Source organism: Mangifera indica, unplaced genomic scaffold (assembly GCF_011075055.1).
Source record: "Mangifera indica cultivar Alphonso unplaced genomic scaffold, CATAS_Mindica_2.1 Un_0028, whole genome shotgun sequence".
In the NCBI taxonomy this organism is placed as follows: Eukaryota; Viridiplantae; Streptophyta; class Magnoliopsida; order Sapindales; family Anacardiaceae; genus Mangifera; species Mangifera indica.
Window position 1 is genome coordinate 140421 of NW_025401120.1, and position 17010 is coordinate 157430.

Here is a 17010-nt window from a genome sequence, read left to right on the forward strand (position 1 = left end):
TCTTGAAAGGGTTGGATCACATTGCAACCTAGAACCATTGCAACATGTTGAAGAGTTGGTTAACATGATACATCCTCACTTTGGGAGGGATATTTCAGTTGTTACCTGATGAAGCATTAATATTAATTCCAATTTCTATCTTTTACTATTATCATTTCTTACGAGATCTTCTCAACAGTTTTCAGAGATTTTTATCAAAATATATTGACATGATATGATTATAACTTATACAGAGATAAAGAAAGATAAGTATCATAGCTTTCTTTTTTTAGCTTCATCCTTTTTAAGCTGGGCAATTTCATGATATGGTCTATATGGATATTAATTATAAGCTTCCTGCATATTTCAATTCATGATGTAGGCTAACACGTATCGCTTCGGCCACCAAATATGTTGAGATAAGAAGAAATGTGTATTCTTTTATGGTAAACACCGTTTCATTTATGATGACTAATTATTAAGGAAAAATTTTCTTTTTTTTTGAGTTACCCCTTACTAACACGTCTTTTATGACAATTTTGAGACAAATATTTTATTTTTCAGGATAAAATTTTTTACCATCTTTTATAAAATTTGTTGTAGTGGTGGTTGTTGTGGGCTCACGCTGGCGATGGTTGCACCGTGGTTGAAAAAAGCTAAAGGAAGAAAGAGAAGGAGCTGCTTGGGCTTCACTGTAGATTCAAGAAGATGGGTTATTAGATATTTAGGTCAGAAAATAGCAACCTAATGTTTATTAATCCTTATTTATCATATATTTAAAATATGCATATATATATATATATATATATATATATATATATATATATATATATATATATATATATATATATATATATATGTATATAATTAACATAAAAAAAATGTCTTCTAATTTCTTGACAAATTCAACCATAATAATAATAATATTAGCAATAAAATTATATGAATTAAAAGTATAAATCTATGCATAAATGATGATATATTTGGATGTGAGTAATGATTTTAAATTAAAAAATAAATACTAAGTCATTTGTAACAAATTAATTTTAATGCACAAATTAATACTCATGGTAACATTTTTAATTAAATATGTCAAATGAACAAAATGAGAAAACAAAATTGGCATTGTTAGAAGTCCAAGTCTCCGACAGCATCTAGTACCTAATTAAATATGTAAATATTCCATCCTTTAATTATGCCATTTACAAAGCATGTTTCCCTATAGTGCGTTAGTATGCGTCACATGCCATCTTCAAAACACAAGATCTTTTCCTATAGTGCTCTAAAGAATCTATCTTTGATGTGGGATATCTATATATTTTTTCAATAAATTATATATACATATTTTGAGTACGTAAATTGATACACAATTATGTATATTATTACGTACTTAAATGATTTTGAATTAAAGATAAAATAACACTCAATCACCCGATAATATATATAAGTTTATATTTATTTGTATACTCAAAATAAATAAATTAAAAATAATAATTTCTAGTGCAATAGTTATATTTATAAAATTAGCCAAAAGACATATTCCCACCCAGGATTTATTGTAAACTCAAACTAGTGTGTGTTAAGTATTAAATATCTAAACTTTTACTTATAAAGTGTTAAAATTAACAAAAACAGTTAGTTATAAATATAAAATTATTATTTGATCAGTAATATATTAAAAATAATAAAATATTATTTGCTTCTGCATAAGTTTAAAAAACTAGCAATTTTTTCTTAAAATTAAAATTTTAAAATCACTTTTTCTCTTCTACTAGATTTTGCATTTTTTGGCCCTCTCTCCCTTTGGCGACTTTATCTCTTTCTGGCGATGGTCCTCCCTTCTCCCTCTTCTCCAACGTCTTCGTCAGAAGAAGGGGGAGAAGTGAGGACAGTTGGAGGAGGGACATAAGGTCATTAGAGGGAGAGAGGATCGGAAAATGCAAAATCTAGCAAGGAGAAATTAAACTTTTCAACTTTTAATTTTTTTTTTTTTTGGGGTAATTATTAGTTTTCTAAACTTATTGAGGAAATGAATAATATTTTATTATTTTTAATATATTACTAATTAAATAATGATTTTTTCTTGAAACTAACTGTTTCTGTTAAATTTTAATACCTCAGTGATGAAAGTTTAAATTTTTAACACTAAACAAGTACCAGTTCAAGTTTACAATAAACCTTAGGTGTGAATATGTCCTTTGGCCTATAAAATTAGGATCTTAATTATGTATAGTGGTACTTCACTTGTTTACATTAGATTAATTACAGAGAAATTATTTAATTATTTAATTATAGATAATGGCAACAACTTTAGTCCAAATATAATGTTAGAATCTTGACTTTATTTATTTAAATAATAAAATTATATATACATATTTTTTAATATACAGATAATATATTATAACATAATTAAATTATTTTAAATTAAAAATAAAGGAAATTCAATTATATGATAACAAAATATTTATAATATATCTAATAATATCCTAAAAAATATATATACATATAACGTTGCTAATATTTAAAATGTGTTTACTTTTTTTGTCCAAAGTAATTTTTCTAGTTGATTGCCTATTCGTAGGTGACGCGAGGAGAGCTTATTACTCAAATTTTGACCGAATATAATTCGTTCTCTTTTGTCACAGAATAATTCGTCAAGTCTTGGATAAGCATGAGCGAATGCCTTGTGATTAATATAATTAATTAAAAGTCTAAATATTTAATGTTTGAGAATCGGAGTCCCTTGCATTTCACATTTGGCCAGAATATTCGAAGCACTACATATGATGGTAGGAATTAAAAATGGAGATTATTTTTTTTGAAAGAAACATATGATAAACAAGTTCATTGATTAATTGCACAAAGCTTGTACTTCCATGAACTCACATATATGAATTGTGCTCATTATTGTCATGCACTGAAGAAAGTTTGTCTTTGCGAAACGGCTGATAAAATTCAGAATTAGAAACTATAAAGTTGCCTAAATGGTTCTTTATGATTGAGCTCAAAAGCATGGGGACTTTTTAACAGGCATTTTCTATTTTGATTTACACTTTCTTACTTAAAATCTAACGCGGTTAAGGGAAAATAATTTTGACTAATATGCAAAAATTAAAATGCCACACTAACCCTAGTATACACTCTCTCTTTATTCTTCTCCACCTTCTTTATCTTTTCTCCTTCTACCTTTCCTTTCCGCCATCTCTTTCTCTTCCTTCTGCTTTTAATATTCCTTCTAATATTTTGGATAATGTTATGGGTGCTCTGTGATTTTTTTAAAATGTTTTCTATTTGATGATCACATATTTCATTTTGGATTCTTTTGTTGAAGCGTGGAGGAGCTTGAGATTTTTTAATTGAAATTTGAACAAGATGATGCGCTTGGACACCCGGGGCTTAACAAACTTGCCCATATGACATCCCTTACAAATGATTTTATTAGAAGTTAAATGTAACACCCATGATGAGTACGTTTCGAGGGCATTCTGGTTATTTCATTTTATTTGGATTACTTGAATTCGAAACAATTGTGCATCTTGGTTGTATGCATGTTCATGTACTTGAATAATTTATGCAACATGAATGATCGTAAAAGGGGTAAAATAGTAACTTGGACTTGATGAATGACTGTACACTATTGATGTTAAATCATGAGCAACAATTATAAACAAATCATGTCTTCAGGTGTTAAAAAGCACAACCTTAATAATTGAAACTGCCTTGACGATCGGGTATAGGAAACACATGACGATCGTGTAAGGAGAATGCATGACTGTGCGTGACATTTTTATTGAAATAAATTATTTAAAGGCAAGCATCTACGACCGAAGGCTATTTCACACAAAATTTTTATGACATTCTAACTGTTGAAACGCATAAACTAGAGAGAGAGACTGAAAGTTTGAGAGATTACTTCTTGGGTTCATAACACTGTATCCATGCAATTAAATAATGCTTTACAATATGCTAAGCAATATTCTTAGTGAGTGTTTTAATTTCTTCCTTCTTTTAATTATTTTTAACTTGAAATTGTGAACCAGTCTTACATAAATACAAAAACTTATGTCGAACTCAATTAAAACATCGATGTGTTACATTATGTATCTATCTGTATCATTATTTTTTTCTCATCAATTCCAAAGACGGTGAGGATGACAAATTATTCAAACATGAAGAGAGATCTATGATGATTGCTTTAAAGTAAATAGATGTAACACCCATTATCAAACTCCTATATGTTAAATTTCAAAAATTCAAATACCTATCTACCAGCCATTAAAGTTAATAAAATCTGTTAGTATCAAGGATATAATTATCATTTAACTAGTAATATTGAAAATAATAATTTTTTATCTTATTTCCTTACCTTAATTTTAAAAACTAATAATTTTTCCTCAACTTAAGTTTTGAAAAGTTACATTTTCCCTACAGTTAGGGTTAACTCAAAAGGGCAACACATTTTTTGACAGCCTTCTTTATCCGCTTCAGCCACCTTCTTAGCTTGAGACATGCAACATTCTTTCTCTGACGCTTTTTGTCACTCATGACAACCCATCTTCTCTAGAATCACCTTTGTGGATTCATTTTGGACGAAGATGAAGAGCCAATTTGTCTTCGTTGTCAGCTCTTCAAAATTTAGGTTAAGAGGAATTGTTAGTTTTTAAATATTTTATTTTTTTAATATTATTAGTTAAATAACAATTATACCTTTAATGCTAACGAATTTTATTAACTTTAACAATCGACGGATAGATATTTAGATTTTTGAAATTTAGCAAATGAGAGTTTAATAATGGGCTAAACCTTGGATGATAATAAGTCTTTTGGTCTAATTTATAATGCAATAGTTCTATTTATAAAATTAGGATCTTAATTATGTATCGTGGTAATTTACATGTTTACATTAGATTAATTGGGAAAAAATTATTTACTTATTTTATTATAGATAATGGCAGCTACATTACTCGTTATAGAATTAGAATCTTACTATATATTTAAAATGTGTTTGGTTGTTATCCAAAGTAGGTTTTCTAGCTGATTGCGCTTAGGTGCAGGTGTCGTAAGAATAGAATTCGTTTTCTTTTGGCACCCAATAATTCGTTATGTCTAGGAATAAGCATGAGTGAATGCGTTGTGATTAATATAATTAATTAAAAGTGTACATATGTTTGAGAATCAGTCACCAGTTGAATTAAAAATGGAGAAATTATTTTTGAAAGGAAAATATAATAAATAAGTTTATGATTTTGAGGAAAATGCAAGTACAGGAAAGAATACGAAATTAAAGAACTTCTTTTTCGATCCACATATGTATGAATGAATTAGTTTAAAAAATAAAAATGAAGTTTAGTTGATTAATTTGCACAAAGCTTGTACTTCCATTAATGCACTTATTTGAATTGTGCTTATTCTCATGCACTGAAGAAAGTTGTCTTTGCAACAGTTATAGAAACTACATAAAGTTGCCTAAATGGTTCTTTATGATTGAGCTCGAGAGCCTTAGGAATTTTTAACACGCGTGAATTACATTTTCTATTTGACTTACATCTTCTCACCTAAAATTTAAAGCGGTCAAAGGAAAATGATTTTGACATAGATGCAAAGAATTAAAGTGTCGTACTACCCCATTATACCATCTCTCTTGCTTCTTCTTCTCCTCCTCCTTCTTTATCTTCTTCTCCTTCCTCTTTTCTTCTCCGCCACCTCTTTCTCTTCCATCTGCTTTTAATATTCCTTCAATTCAAATATTCTGGATAATGCTCAGGATGGGGCCTGTGATTTTTTGAAAATATTTTCTTCTTTCTATTTGATCCTCACAATATTTGAATCCTTTTTTTGAAAAGTGGAGTTAAGCTTGAGATTTGTCAATTGAAATTTTGAACAAGATGATGGGCTTGGACACCTAGGCCTTACACAATCTTACCGATACTTACCAAAGAATAATAATAACAAAATGGATAAATGAATAAATAATATATGCTCAATTAACATTCTATTGTGATAAATGAATAATAGTGATACTTAATAATGTGGTAACATGTTGTATATCAACACAAAGTACAATTTTTTGTTATCAAGGGGTGGAAAGTGTTTTGGGTCAAATCTTGTGTGGAAAAATGTCATTTACTCTTTTAACGTCGATAGAGCTCAAGATTTGTGTGATTCAACGACAATGAAATGTTGAACCCAAAAGAGACGAGTGAGAATTATTACCCTACTTAAACAACTAATGAGTACTAATTTGAGCACGTATGATAATATTTTAATTAAATAATTTTAAATTAATAATAAAGTAATATCTAATCACGTAGTAATACATCATCATTGATATCCAAATTGACATTTGTTATAAGTGTATATAGTATCACTCCTTATTTTATAATTTGATCCCACTATTCTAAAAGTATAATTAATTTTCATTTTAATTTCTTGTAATTGTCATATGATTTCCAATTTTTTATTTCTTGGGTTCATAACACTGTATCATGCAATTATAATTTATAGAGATTGAGTAATGTTATGTGCACAATATTGTGTATAAATAATGACGTATCATTATATGATTAGATAGTTGAAAATTAAATATAAACCACTCAATTATATAGTGATCACTTTTGAATACATTATCAATCGAAGTTATAGATAATTTTTTTTCAATTAAATCTGTTAATTTCTTCGAAAAAAATAAAAATAATTAATTAATCGAGAACAACAAAGCGTCACCTTTGAAAAAGAAAAAAAATGTTCTCAATTACTTGTAGAAATTAAGCTTACAAATCGGTATTAGCTAAAGAAGATAGTGCTTGCTTTTCGTACTGCTTTAAAATTTGAAGGGTGGAAATTTTTATCCCAATAACCATCAATTTGCTAGAATGTATAATCTAATTAATTACGCAGATTTGATGATCAATGCACCATTACATAAGGCTTTACGTAATTTCCTTCCACTGGTGGAAAGTACGATTCCAAAACACCACCGTCCCAAGTCTTTCTTTCAACGGATTTCAATGAAGTTGGCTTGATGCTTCCCTTCAGCATGCAGGATGTCGACTCTTAAGCTTGCTATATAAATGAACTCATAGTCACTTCTAATTCCTTAAAAGCCGATCGAGCTTCCAAAGCTGCAGTGAAGCATTATACACAAACAAGAAAGGGTGGACATATATAAGGTACTTCTCTTAAAGCTTGTCTTTGATTTCATTTATGGTACTGAACAGACTTTGAGATTATACAATTTAGCACTAGGGTCGTTTCTCAAAAAGGCTTTCTTATTTTTTATTTATTTATTTTCTGTGTTTCCGTTTTACTGATAAAGATGGGTGACAAAACTGCTAATCAGAACCAAGTGTCCATTGACTTGGATCGTCAAGGCCGCTCCAATTCCTCCTATGATGATGGTCCTCTCAAGCCAACTGGTAGCTTTGTTTCTTAAGCCTAGTTTCTTAACGCCATTAAAAGTATATATATATATATATATATATATATATATATATATATGTATACGTATACGTATATATATGTATATGTATACGTATACGTATATGTATATATGTATACGTATACGTATACATATACATATATATACGCATATGTATACATATACATATATATATATATATATATATATATATATATATATATATATATATATATATATATATATATATATATATATATATATATATATATATATATATATATGTATATGTATACGTATACGTATACGTATATGTATATATGTATACGTATACGTATATGTATATATGTATATGTATATGTATATGTATATATGTATATGTATATCTATGTATATATATATATATATTTTTCTGTTAATAATATTATGTTTCCTAACTAGGAACTGCTGTGTGGGCTGCGAGTGCTCACATAATAACGGCTCTTATAGGATCTGGAGTTTTGTCATTGGCTTGGGCCACAGCTCAGCTTGGGTGGATCTTTGGACCAATTGTCATGCTCTTTTTCTCTCTTGTCACATGCTACACTTTTACTCTTTTCGCTTATGCGGTTTGTCTCCATTCTGGGAAACCTGCCACCCGGGAAAGAAACTACACTTACATGGACATTTTCCAATCGGAGCTTGGTAAATTTTTCACTTCAGTAAATATATTAACAAATTGACATACTTTTTGTTACTATTAAGCAAAGTCATGACATTTGATACCTTATTTTTAACTTCTTACGTACTTTTCTCAGATGGGATTCGGTTCGAGATAAGTAGAGTTGTTTATTACACAAGCCTTTTTGGAGTTGCCAGTGGCTACACTACAGAATCATCTGCAAGCTTAAAGTGGGTTCTATATTTTCCTTTTCTCTGTATATTTTAATTCTTGTACTTATTTGGTAATGACTGATGAGTCTACTAATTTTTTGTCAATCAGTGCTATCCAATGGTCAAAGTGGTTTCACAGTGGTGGTGACAACGGCGGTGAATACCACATGAATCGCAACCTATGTGTGGTTATTTTTGGTGTAATACAAATTTTTTTTGCTCAAATTTATGAATTTGGAAAGTTAAGGTGGGTTACAGTAATGGTAACCGCGGTCACATCCCTTACTTACTCAATGATTGGTCTTGGTCTCAGTGTTGCTAAAGTTGCAGGTAATTACATATAGCTTTATATGTTAATATATTGTTACAAATTTCAACTAAGTTGGAGTTCATTTCTAGTCCATGCACAGCTGACTAGGGTTTTTTTCTCTCTTTAATTACCAGTAACTGGGAAATTCATGGGAAGTCCAACTGGTATAAGCATTGGCACTGTTACTGAGACCCAAAAGATATGGAGGGTCTTCCATGCAATTGGAGTTATTGCATATGCGTATTCTTACTACATCATCTTAATTGAAATACATGTAATATCTTATTGCTTCTTTTTTATTAGAACAATGATATGAAACCAATTTTGAGTATTCAATATAATGTGTAATTATATGATTAGGTGTTACGTTATTTTTAATTCAAAATCACCAAAATCATATAATCATACATTATTTGAGTATCCAAAATTGATTACCTATAGTTTTATTATTTTTAATATTACCAAAAACAATTTAAAAAGAAAGAAAGAAAGAATTGGAATCTCGCACTATAAGGAAAAGATAATATTCATACCCCTCCACATATTTATCATATTTGAAGTTTTAGCCTTTAATGAATCTCATATAAAATTTAATTCTACATGTACTCAAAATAATTTAATATATATACGGGATTCTTTCATGACTCATGTTGTTTAAAACTAATGATGTTAGAGGTATGTATAATTCGATGCAAATAGTAAAATTGAACCAAATTGCTTAAAAAATATGATTTAATAGATAAAACTATATTTAATATAATTTTTCAATAAGCAATTAGATGTATAATATTTTTTTTTATTTTGTCATTTTTTTACATGTATATTGTATATATATTTCATATTTATTTTATATGTTTATATTATATTCTAGCAAACTATAATTCAATTAATTTTATTAAATATTGTATATTTAGAAATAAATGATTTTAATATATTTAAACCGTAATCCAAACTAGAGCAAACTATATTTTTTTCAATTTGGTTTGATTTGAAACCTAAAATGGTTTAGTTTGATTTGAACAAATTTCAAACCGTTTTTTCAATTTAGTTTGAAAAAATCTTTTAAATTACACCAAATCAAATCATGTACACCCCTAAATAGCATCTATAAAATTCTTTCAATTATTGGTGCATGGCTTCAAGTACTTTATTGAGATTAGAGTGATGTTTTTTGCACACTCTTGAATATATAATTAGATACATAGATTATACGTCATTATATGATTAAGTAATTTTGAATTAAAAATAAAGTAACAGACAATTGTATAATCACATATCATCTATATACTCAATTATGTACTTAAAAGTATATACATATAATTTTACAATACAAATAATGACAATCATTATATAATTTGATATTGTTTTATTTCTAATTTAAAACTATCTAATTATATGGTGACATGTAATTATTTATACACATTGCTTGCACACATAACATTAATCCTAATTTTATTGTTGAGATTAATAATAATTATACCATTAACTTCTCATTATCTCAATACCAAATTTTGATTTATCTTTTGCTTTAAAAGCATTTCATCAGTTTTTTAATCTAGCTGATGAGTAGCATTACGTACATAAAGTTGAATACAAATAATAATATATAACTATTTGATCAGATATTATTTTACCTCTAATTCAAAATTCATTCATCACATAATAATACGTTATTGTTTGTACTTAAGTTTTTGTTTATTAATTATATACATAGTTTTATTATCATCAACAGATAATTAACTATTTCATGAAATAAAGATTTAAGCATTCTTTTTTTTTTTTTTGTATTACAGATTAAATATTGCAAGGAAGAGAAGTTATTTAATATTCTCTTAAGGGAATTAGTGAATGTTAATAGCATCTCTTGGAAATTTTTTTGCTATAACCTATAAAGTGAACTAAATTAACAACTTGTGTGATTTCAGGAGACGATCAAGTCTCCAAGCTTAGAAGCCAAGACAATGAAGAAGGCATCAGTAATAAGTGTTGGATTAACAACATTAATCTACATGCTCTATGGCTGCTTTGGTTACGCTGCTTTTGGAGACTTATTGCCTGAAAATCTCCTCACTGGTTTAGGATTTGATCAACCATTTTGGCTTCTAGAGATCGCCAAAGTAGCCATAGTTATTCACCTCATTGGAGCATACCAAATTTACTGCCAACCCCTCTTCACATTCATTGAAAAAGAAGCTTCTAATAGATTCCCGTCTAATATGCTTATCACCAAAGAGATTCAAATCCTAATACCTGGATTTAGGAGATACAAACTAAATTTGTCTCGCTTGGTTTGGAGGACAATTTTCGTGACTATAACCAGTGTGATTTCAATGCTCCTTCCGTTCTTCAACAATGGGGTTGGTCTCCTTGGGGCCTTAGGGTTTTGGCCATTCACAGTCTACTTTCCTGTTGAGATGTACATAAGGGAAAAGAAAATACAGAAATGGAGTACAAATTGGATTTGCCTCCAAATCCTAAGTTTTGCCTGCTTCATTATTAGCATTGCTGCTGGCATGGGCTCTATTGCAGGATTTGTTCTTGACCTCCAGACTTTTAAGCCTTTCAAGTTTGCTACCTGATCGCCATTCATCACGCTTTTTCAAAGACAATATATAATTAAGCTTGTGACTCCTAAAAGAATTAGTCTTAATTATATGTTGAAGAAATTATCAGTTGTTACGAAAACAGTTAAATGTTTAGCATACTGTAATTTAAAAAAAAAAAAGTTAGTGTTCAATAAATGAAACAAATTAAGGGTTGTTTGGTTGAGTAATTTATTATTATTCTAATAATCTATATTTTATTACTAGTATTAATTTATTTAGTTTGTGAAATAATATAATATTTCGATAATATTATATTATAAAGGTAATGTAAAAGGTAATATAATATAGAGAGCAATTTAATTATCACATCCATATTATATTTTAAAATATAATCAACGTAATTTTAATTTTATTATAATGTTATACTTATTAATTTTTTAAGACAAAAATGTCATAGTTTTCAATTAAAATAATAAGCAACATGAATAAATTTTTTGGAAAAAATATATTGGCAATAACAAAACAATTTGAAAAAAAATATTTAATTAATTAATTTTATAGTTTCTCAATCAATAAAATTATATCTACAAACAATGACATATTATCATATAATTGGGTAATATTTTTTTTAATTTAAAACTATTCAATTACATAGTGATATATCTTTGTTTGTATATAAAGGTGATGCATATCATATAACACTACTATTTGACAATATAGAAAAAAATCCTAATATATTATTAAAATGAAATATATTTTAGAAAATATACAAAACAAATATTTAATATAAGACATGTTAATTTAATCAAATAAAATACATAATAACTTTCAAAAGTATTTAAATAAAATAATATCTTAATATTATTTTATTAAGATATTTTTTTGTTACTGTTAACCATTTACAATAATTATTTGTATATATCAAATTTTATCAAATATAATATAATTTGTACTTAATAATCTTTTAAGAAATTTATCTTTATGATAATATTTTATTTTTATAATAAAAAATTATTTGAATCAAACACAATCTTAAGGTTTTTTCAATTTGAATAATCACAAGTCTCTCCTATCATAACTAGTATTCAAAATCAATCAAATGGAAGAATTATAACTCAAGAACTTTTAAAATGGGTCAGAACTAAATTATTAAAAGGTTCATGTTAATTAATTAAGATAAAAACCATGAGTGTCCACCTCCACGATGATAATAATGGGAATTATGTAGAGATGACGAAGGTAGTTAATTAATTAAAGTGATTGATCAAAATCTCAACCCAAAACTGATGGATAGTCTAAAAAAGATCATCAGTTGACACCTAAAATTGAATAACAAGTTTAGCTAGATTTGTCCATGATCTATCGAGCTAGACCTATCCGGCATACTCGATCATGCCACGGACCATGCTAGTTCAAGGCTTACTACAAAGCAGGTCTTGCGGACCATGCCAACCCATCAAAAAACCAAGGTTCAAGGTACAACGCACAACATCTTAGGCCATGGCTTTATGGACCTTTTGCCGCTTGACCACTTGCTTTCTAGGTCGGCTTGCCAAATTTCATTATTTATTTATTTTTAATTTTTATAAATATATATAAAACTAAAACGCATATAGAGATCACAAAAAAGAAGTACCATAGGTTTCATCTTTTTAGCTTTATCCTTTTTAAGTAGGGCTAGACCATGATATGGTCTATATGGGTATTGATTCTAAGCTTCCTTCATATTTCAATTCATGATGCGGGGTGAAACCTCCTAGCCTCTTGCCACAGACTTGATTTGTGTTTATTCGAGTACCCTCATCAAACTCCAAGTATATATAGCTCGATCGCCCTCTAAATTCCTCTCTATTATTATTCTAGTGAAGTCAAGTTTTCTCTTGAGCTTGTCAAAAAATTTCAATATCTCTAGTTTAAGAGATAATATGGGAGAAAGCGGCCGCCTAGGTGAGGATTTGGCAGCAGCCGTGGTAGCACCAAGGTTCATAACAAAGAAAGAGGACATATTTCCAGTGACGAGGATGGTAGTGAAGAAGGCGAGTACTCCAATCTGTTTCTTTACTTTTCCACTTTTGCTGCCCGTCTACAATCTTTGTCAAAGAAGCATACAAAAAGAATAGTTACTTGGTTAATTTTTATTCCATTATTGTGTTGATCAGCTTTAATTTATTAATAGTGTACTATATACAGACTATCAAATCCTTGTGATTGGAAGGAGACATTAATTGGGAGCAATATTATGCGTTATTATTTTAGATATATAAATATGTATATATTTATATATGTTATTATATAATTTTTAATTAAAAATTATCTAATCATATGATAACATATATAAGTGTATATCCCTAAAATAATTTTTACATATAATTTTATTAATTAATTAATAATTTAATACATTCCTTTAAAGAATGTTGTCCTATTAGGGAAAAAAAACTTTAAACAAGAGAGTTTATAAAAAAAAAAAAAAAAATTATTAACTCAAATGAAGTAAAATGAAGTAAGGGAGCTTGATTATTTTTCAAAGTTACTCTCAATTATAAGAAAATTCTTTGATTCATGGATGGATTACAAATGAGGATGGAGGCCTATATATAGTGTTCATAGGCAAATAAAAAATATATATATTTTTTCTAAATCTTTTGCAATTCCCATTGCTAAATATTTTGGTCATCTTTTGCAATCTTGTCGTCAAGTTTAGTTTTTAGAATTTTGCATCATCATTTTTTTTTTTTAATATGTTCTTTAACTTTAAAGCTCTTCTGCTTTTATTTTACACAATTCAAAGGAGCTAGTTATGGTTCTACTTTAGAGAATTGAATTTTATTTATGGTAAAGGGCAAAGGACTGTTTCACACCCACATTTTAGTCCAATCTCAAAAACATGCCTACACTGATTAAAAAACTTAAATGTTCATTTCTATACTAACTTTTGTTAGAATTCTTTGTTAGAGTAGAGTGTAAAATCATCATTTTACTATTAAATATTAAAATCTTAAACATTTCTATCATTTCCCCTTCTTAATTTAAAAAATTTATAATTTTCCCCTTAAATTGAATTTGAAAAATAGGATTTCCCCTATAGGGTTTTTTCTTCTATCTTCAATGACCGCATGTTGTTCCTACCGTCCACCTAAGTTCCCACTATCTTCTTCTCCAGCAGTCAACATTCACCAAACCAATTTCATCAAACGAAAACAAACTATCTTTGTCTGACGAAGACAATTCGTCATCTTCGTCTCTTCAACAAAACAAAGACAAATCATATTTGTCCAATGAAATCAATCAAGTGGAAACATCAATCGGGGGAGAAGAAGATGGTGAGAAGACTGGCCGACAGTGAGAATGACAACCGGTTGCCGAAGATGGAAGAAATTACTTGGGGGGGGGGGGGGTGAATGTAGTTTTTTTAAGTTTAATAATGGGAGAGAATTGTTAATTTTCTAAATTAAGGGAGGGAATGATTTAAATTTTTAGGGTTTTAGGGTTTAGGGACAAAATAATGATTTTATCTTTAACTCTAATAGAAAATTATAATATAAATTAATTTATAAATGGGTGTTTCAATTTTTTATTTGTTTAAGATTAGCATAAAATTTGGGTGGGAAATAGTCCTTTGGCCATTGAAGATTCCCCCCGATGGACCCAGAATACTTCAGACTGATACCAGCAATGAATTTTGGCAACTTTCGTTGACTCCGGTTTTAAGGGCTGGTTATTTTTATGAAAGACTTCTCTGCTAGTGACTCGTCTATTTCATTGACTACTTTCAGACGACAAAAAACCATTGATTACATATAATGCAACTAAATTAAGATTAAGGATTTGTTTTCCCTTTGATGATTCCGAGGACAAATTAAGCACATCGTGAAACATTAATAATATAAATCTCTATCTTGCACCTTATGATTATTCTATGTACTTATATAACCCTATACCCTTTGGAACTATGGCTTGTTTACCACTATTATACAATTACAAAACTATCCAGACTGATAAATAAAAGAAGATCAAATGACTATTTCCAACCTAATGTTCGAAAGAATGATAAATTCTCGTACTTTTAAGTTTAAGGAAACTGGTTTTCCGTCAGTCCATCAAAGTCAACCAGAAAATTCAGTTTCAGGTCCAAACTTTTATCTCTTATAATAAAGTGATGGCCAATGGCGTTCAGTTCCTGGTACTTCGGTAAAATTATTTATGAGCCATTTTTGTTTTCTGTCATATCACCAATCACAAATTATCACATTAATTTGTATAAATAAATTTATATACATAATTGTATTCAATATTATATATATTCCTGGGGCTGATTTCTATGGAATGAAAATTGTTATAATTTTTACTTTCTAGTAAACCAGCAAATGGTGAGAGGCTTGTGGACAAACATTTGTAATGATTTGGCGCCAGGGTTTGAATTTTTAAGATAGATAAATTTTTTAACGTCTTACCTTAAAGTTTTTAAAAATTCTTCAAACGTTTTTATGATTAATAACAAGTTCTTAACCTCCTGAGTCCTTACCATGGATTCTAGATAGAGATGTGCCATTTTTGGACTGCAATTGACCTGAATTTAAGAAACATAAATCTAAATAGTTTTGGGTCTTTGTTTCTCTTTGAATGGCAATATATAGTTGCCCCCATTTTATAAAGGCCGAAGGACTATTTCCCACCTAAGTTTTAATGCAAAGACAAATACACATTCATATAGTTTTAAAAACTCAAACACCTACTCATGACTTAATTTTTGTTAAGAATTTTAGTTAGTATTAGGGGGTAAAATTGTCATTTACTAAAAAATTAAAGTTTTATCACATTTTTCTTATCAAGTTTAAAAACTCATAATTCCCCCCCACCCAAAGTTGGAAAGATGACAATTTTCCCCTAGGGTTTTTCCTCTTCTCTCCGACGATGATTCACCATCATTGGTTGTCAGTCGTTCTCTCCCTCATCGAGTAATGCATGACAAAAAGACCAAAATCTCTTCATCGCTTCATCATGTGACAAAAAGATCGAGACATCTTTGTCACTTTTTTGTGCGACGAAAAGACCAAGATTTCTTTGTTGTATGACAAAAAGATCTTGGTCGCTTATTTGTGTGTTGGCCAGTGAGGGAGAGGATGGCTAACAGCAAATCATCACTAGAGAGAAAAGGAAAAATTTTAAAGATGAAATTGTCAATTTTCAAACTTTGGCTGAAGAAAAATTGTGAGTTTTTAAACCTAAGAAGAAAAATGTTATAAAACTTTAATTTTTTAAACTGTTAATAAATAACGGTTTTACCCCTTATCCTAACTGAGATTTTTAACAAAAATGGGTTATAGGTAAGTATTTGAGTTTTTAAAACCCTATAGGTGTGCATTTGTCTTTGCATTAAAACTTGGGTGGGAAATAGTCTTTTGGCCTTTTATAAATCAACAAATTACATAATTCGGAAGTGGGCTCATCTCATGAATTAGCCACTGATAGATCATAATCAAAGTTCCCTAGTAACTAAGATTCCCATCTTATCTTTTACACCTTAGTCGTTAATAATAAGGTGCAAGACAGAGAAAGAGAGACTATTGACCACAATTAAGAAGAGATTGTAAATTGCAAATTTGTTATTTATAAAAGTAATATGTCGTTTTATAACAAGGTGTGCTTCATGTTAGTAAAAGGGATCCTTCGACTGAGAAAAGTTTAGTGAGAAAGGTTTCGTTCTTTTTCAAAGGCGGCAGTAAATTGCTTATCAAAGTTCTGCGGTGTCCTTAGAGAAGTGAGATATTTCCAACCAGTATCTTCTCTTTTCTTTTTATATGGGGCCTTGTTTTGTACTCATTAGTTGATTGCTCCACCAGGATCTTTAAGATCCCAATATGATTCAACTGGCTGTCGCAATCACC

General features: G+C 28.9%; 1 protein-coding gene across 1 annotated transcript; it reads left to right on the plus strand.

The window, feature by feature from the left end:
• Nucleotides 1-7294: 7294 nt before the first annotated feature.
• Nucleotides 7295-11158, plus strand: LOC123206222 (amino acid permease 3-like). Its single transcript, XM_044623376.1, has 6 exons — nt 7295-7394; nt 7838-8080; nt 8194-8287; nt 8379-8599; nt 8714-8853; nt 10505-11158. The coding sequence occupies exons 1-6, from the start codon at nt 7295-7297 to the stop codon at nt 11156-11158; spliced, it is 1452 nt and encodes a 483-aa protein (XP_044479311.1).
• Nucleotides 11159-17010: the final 5852 nt, after the last annotated feature.

What these genes read in the sequence shown, in the direction of transcription:
- LOC123206222 (XM_044623376.1), top strand. Translation starts at nt 7,295, where the DNA reads ATGGGTGACAAAACTGCTAATCAGAACCAAGTGTCCATTGACTTGGAT. An exon ending in TGGTCCTCTCAAGCCAACTG is followed by an intron (nt 7,395 to 7,837) that starts GTAGCTTTGTTT and finishes TTTCCTAACTAG; the next exon opens with GAACTGCTGTGTGGGCTGCG. An exon ending in GAATCATCTGCAAGCTTAAA is followed by an intron (nt 8,288 to 8,378) that starts GTGGGTTCTATA and finishes TTTGTCAATCAG; the next exon opens with TGCTATCCAATGGTCAAAGT.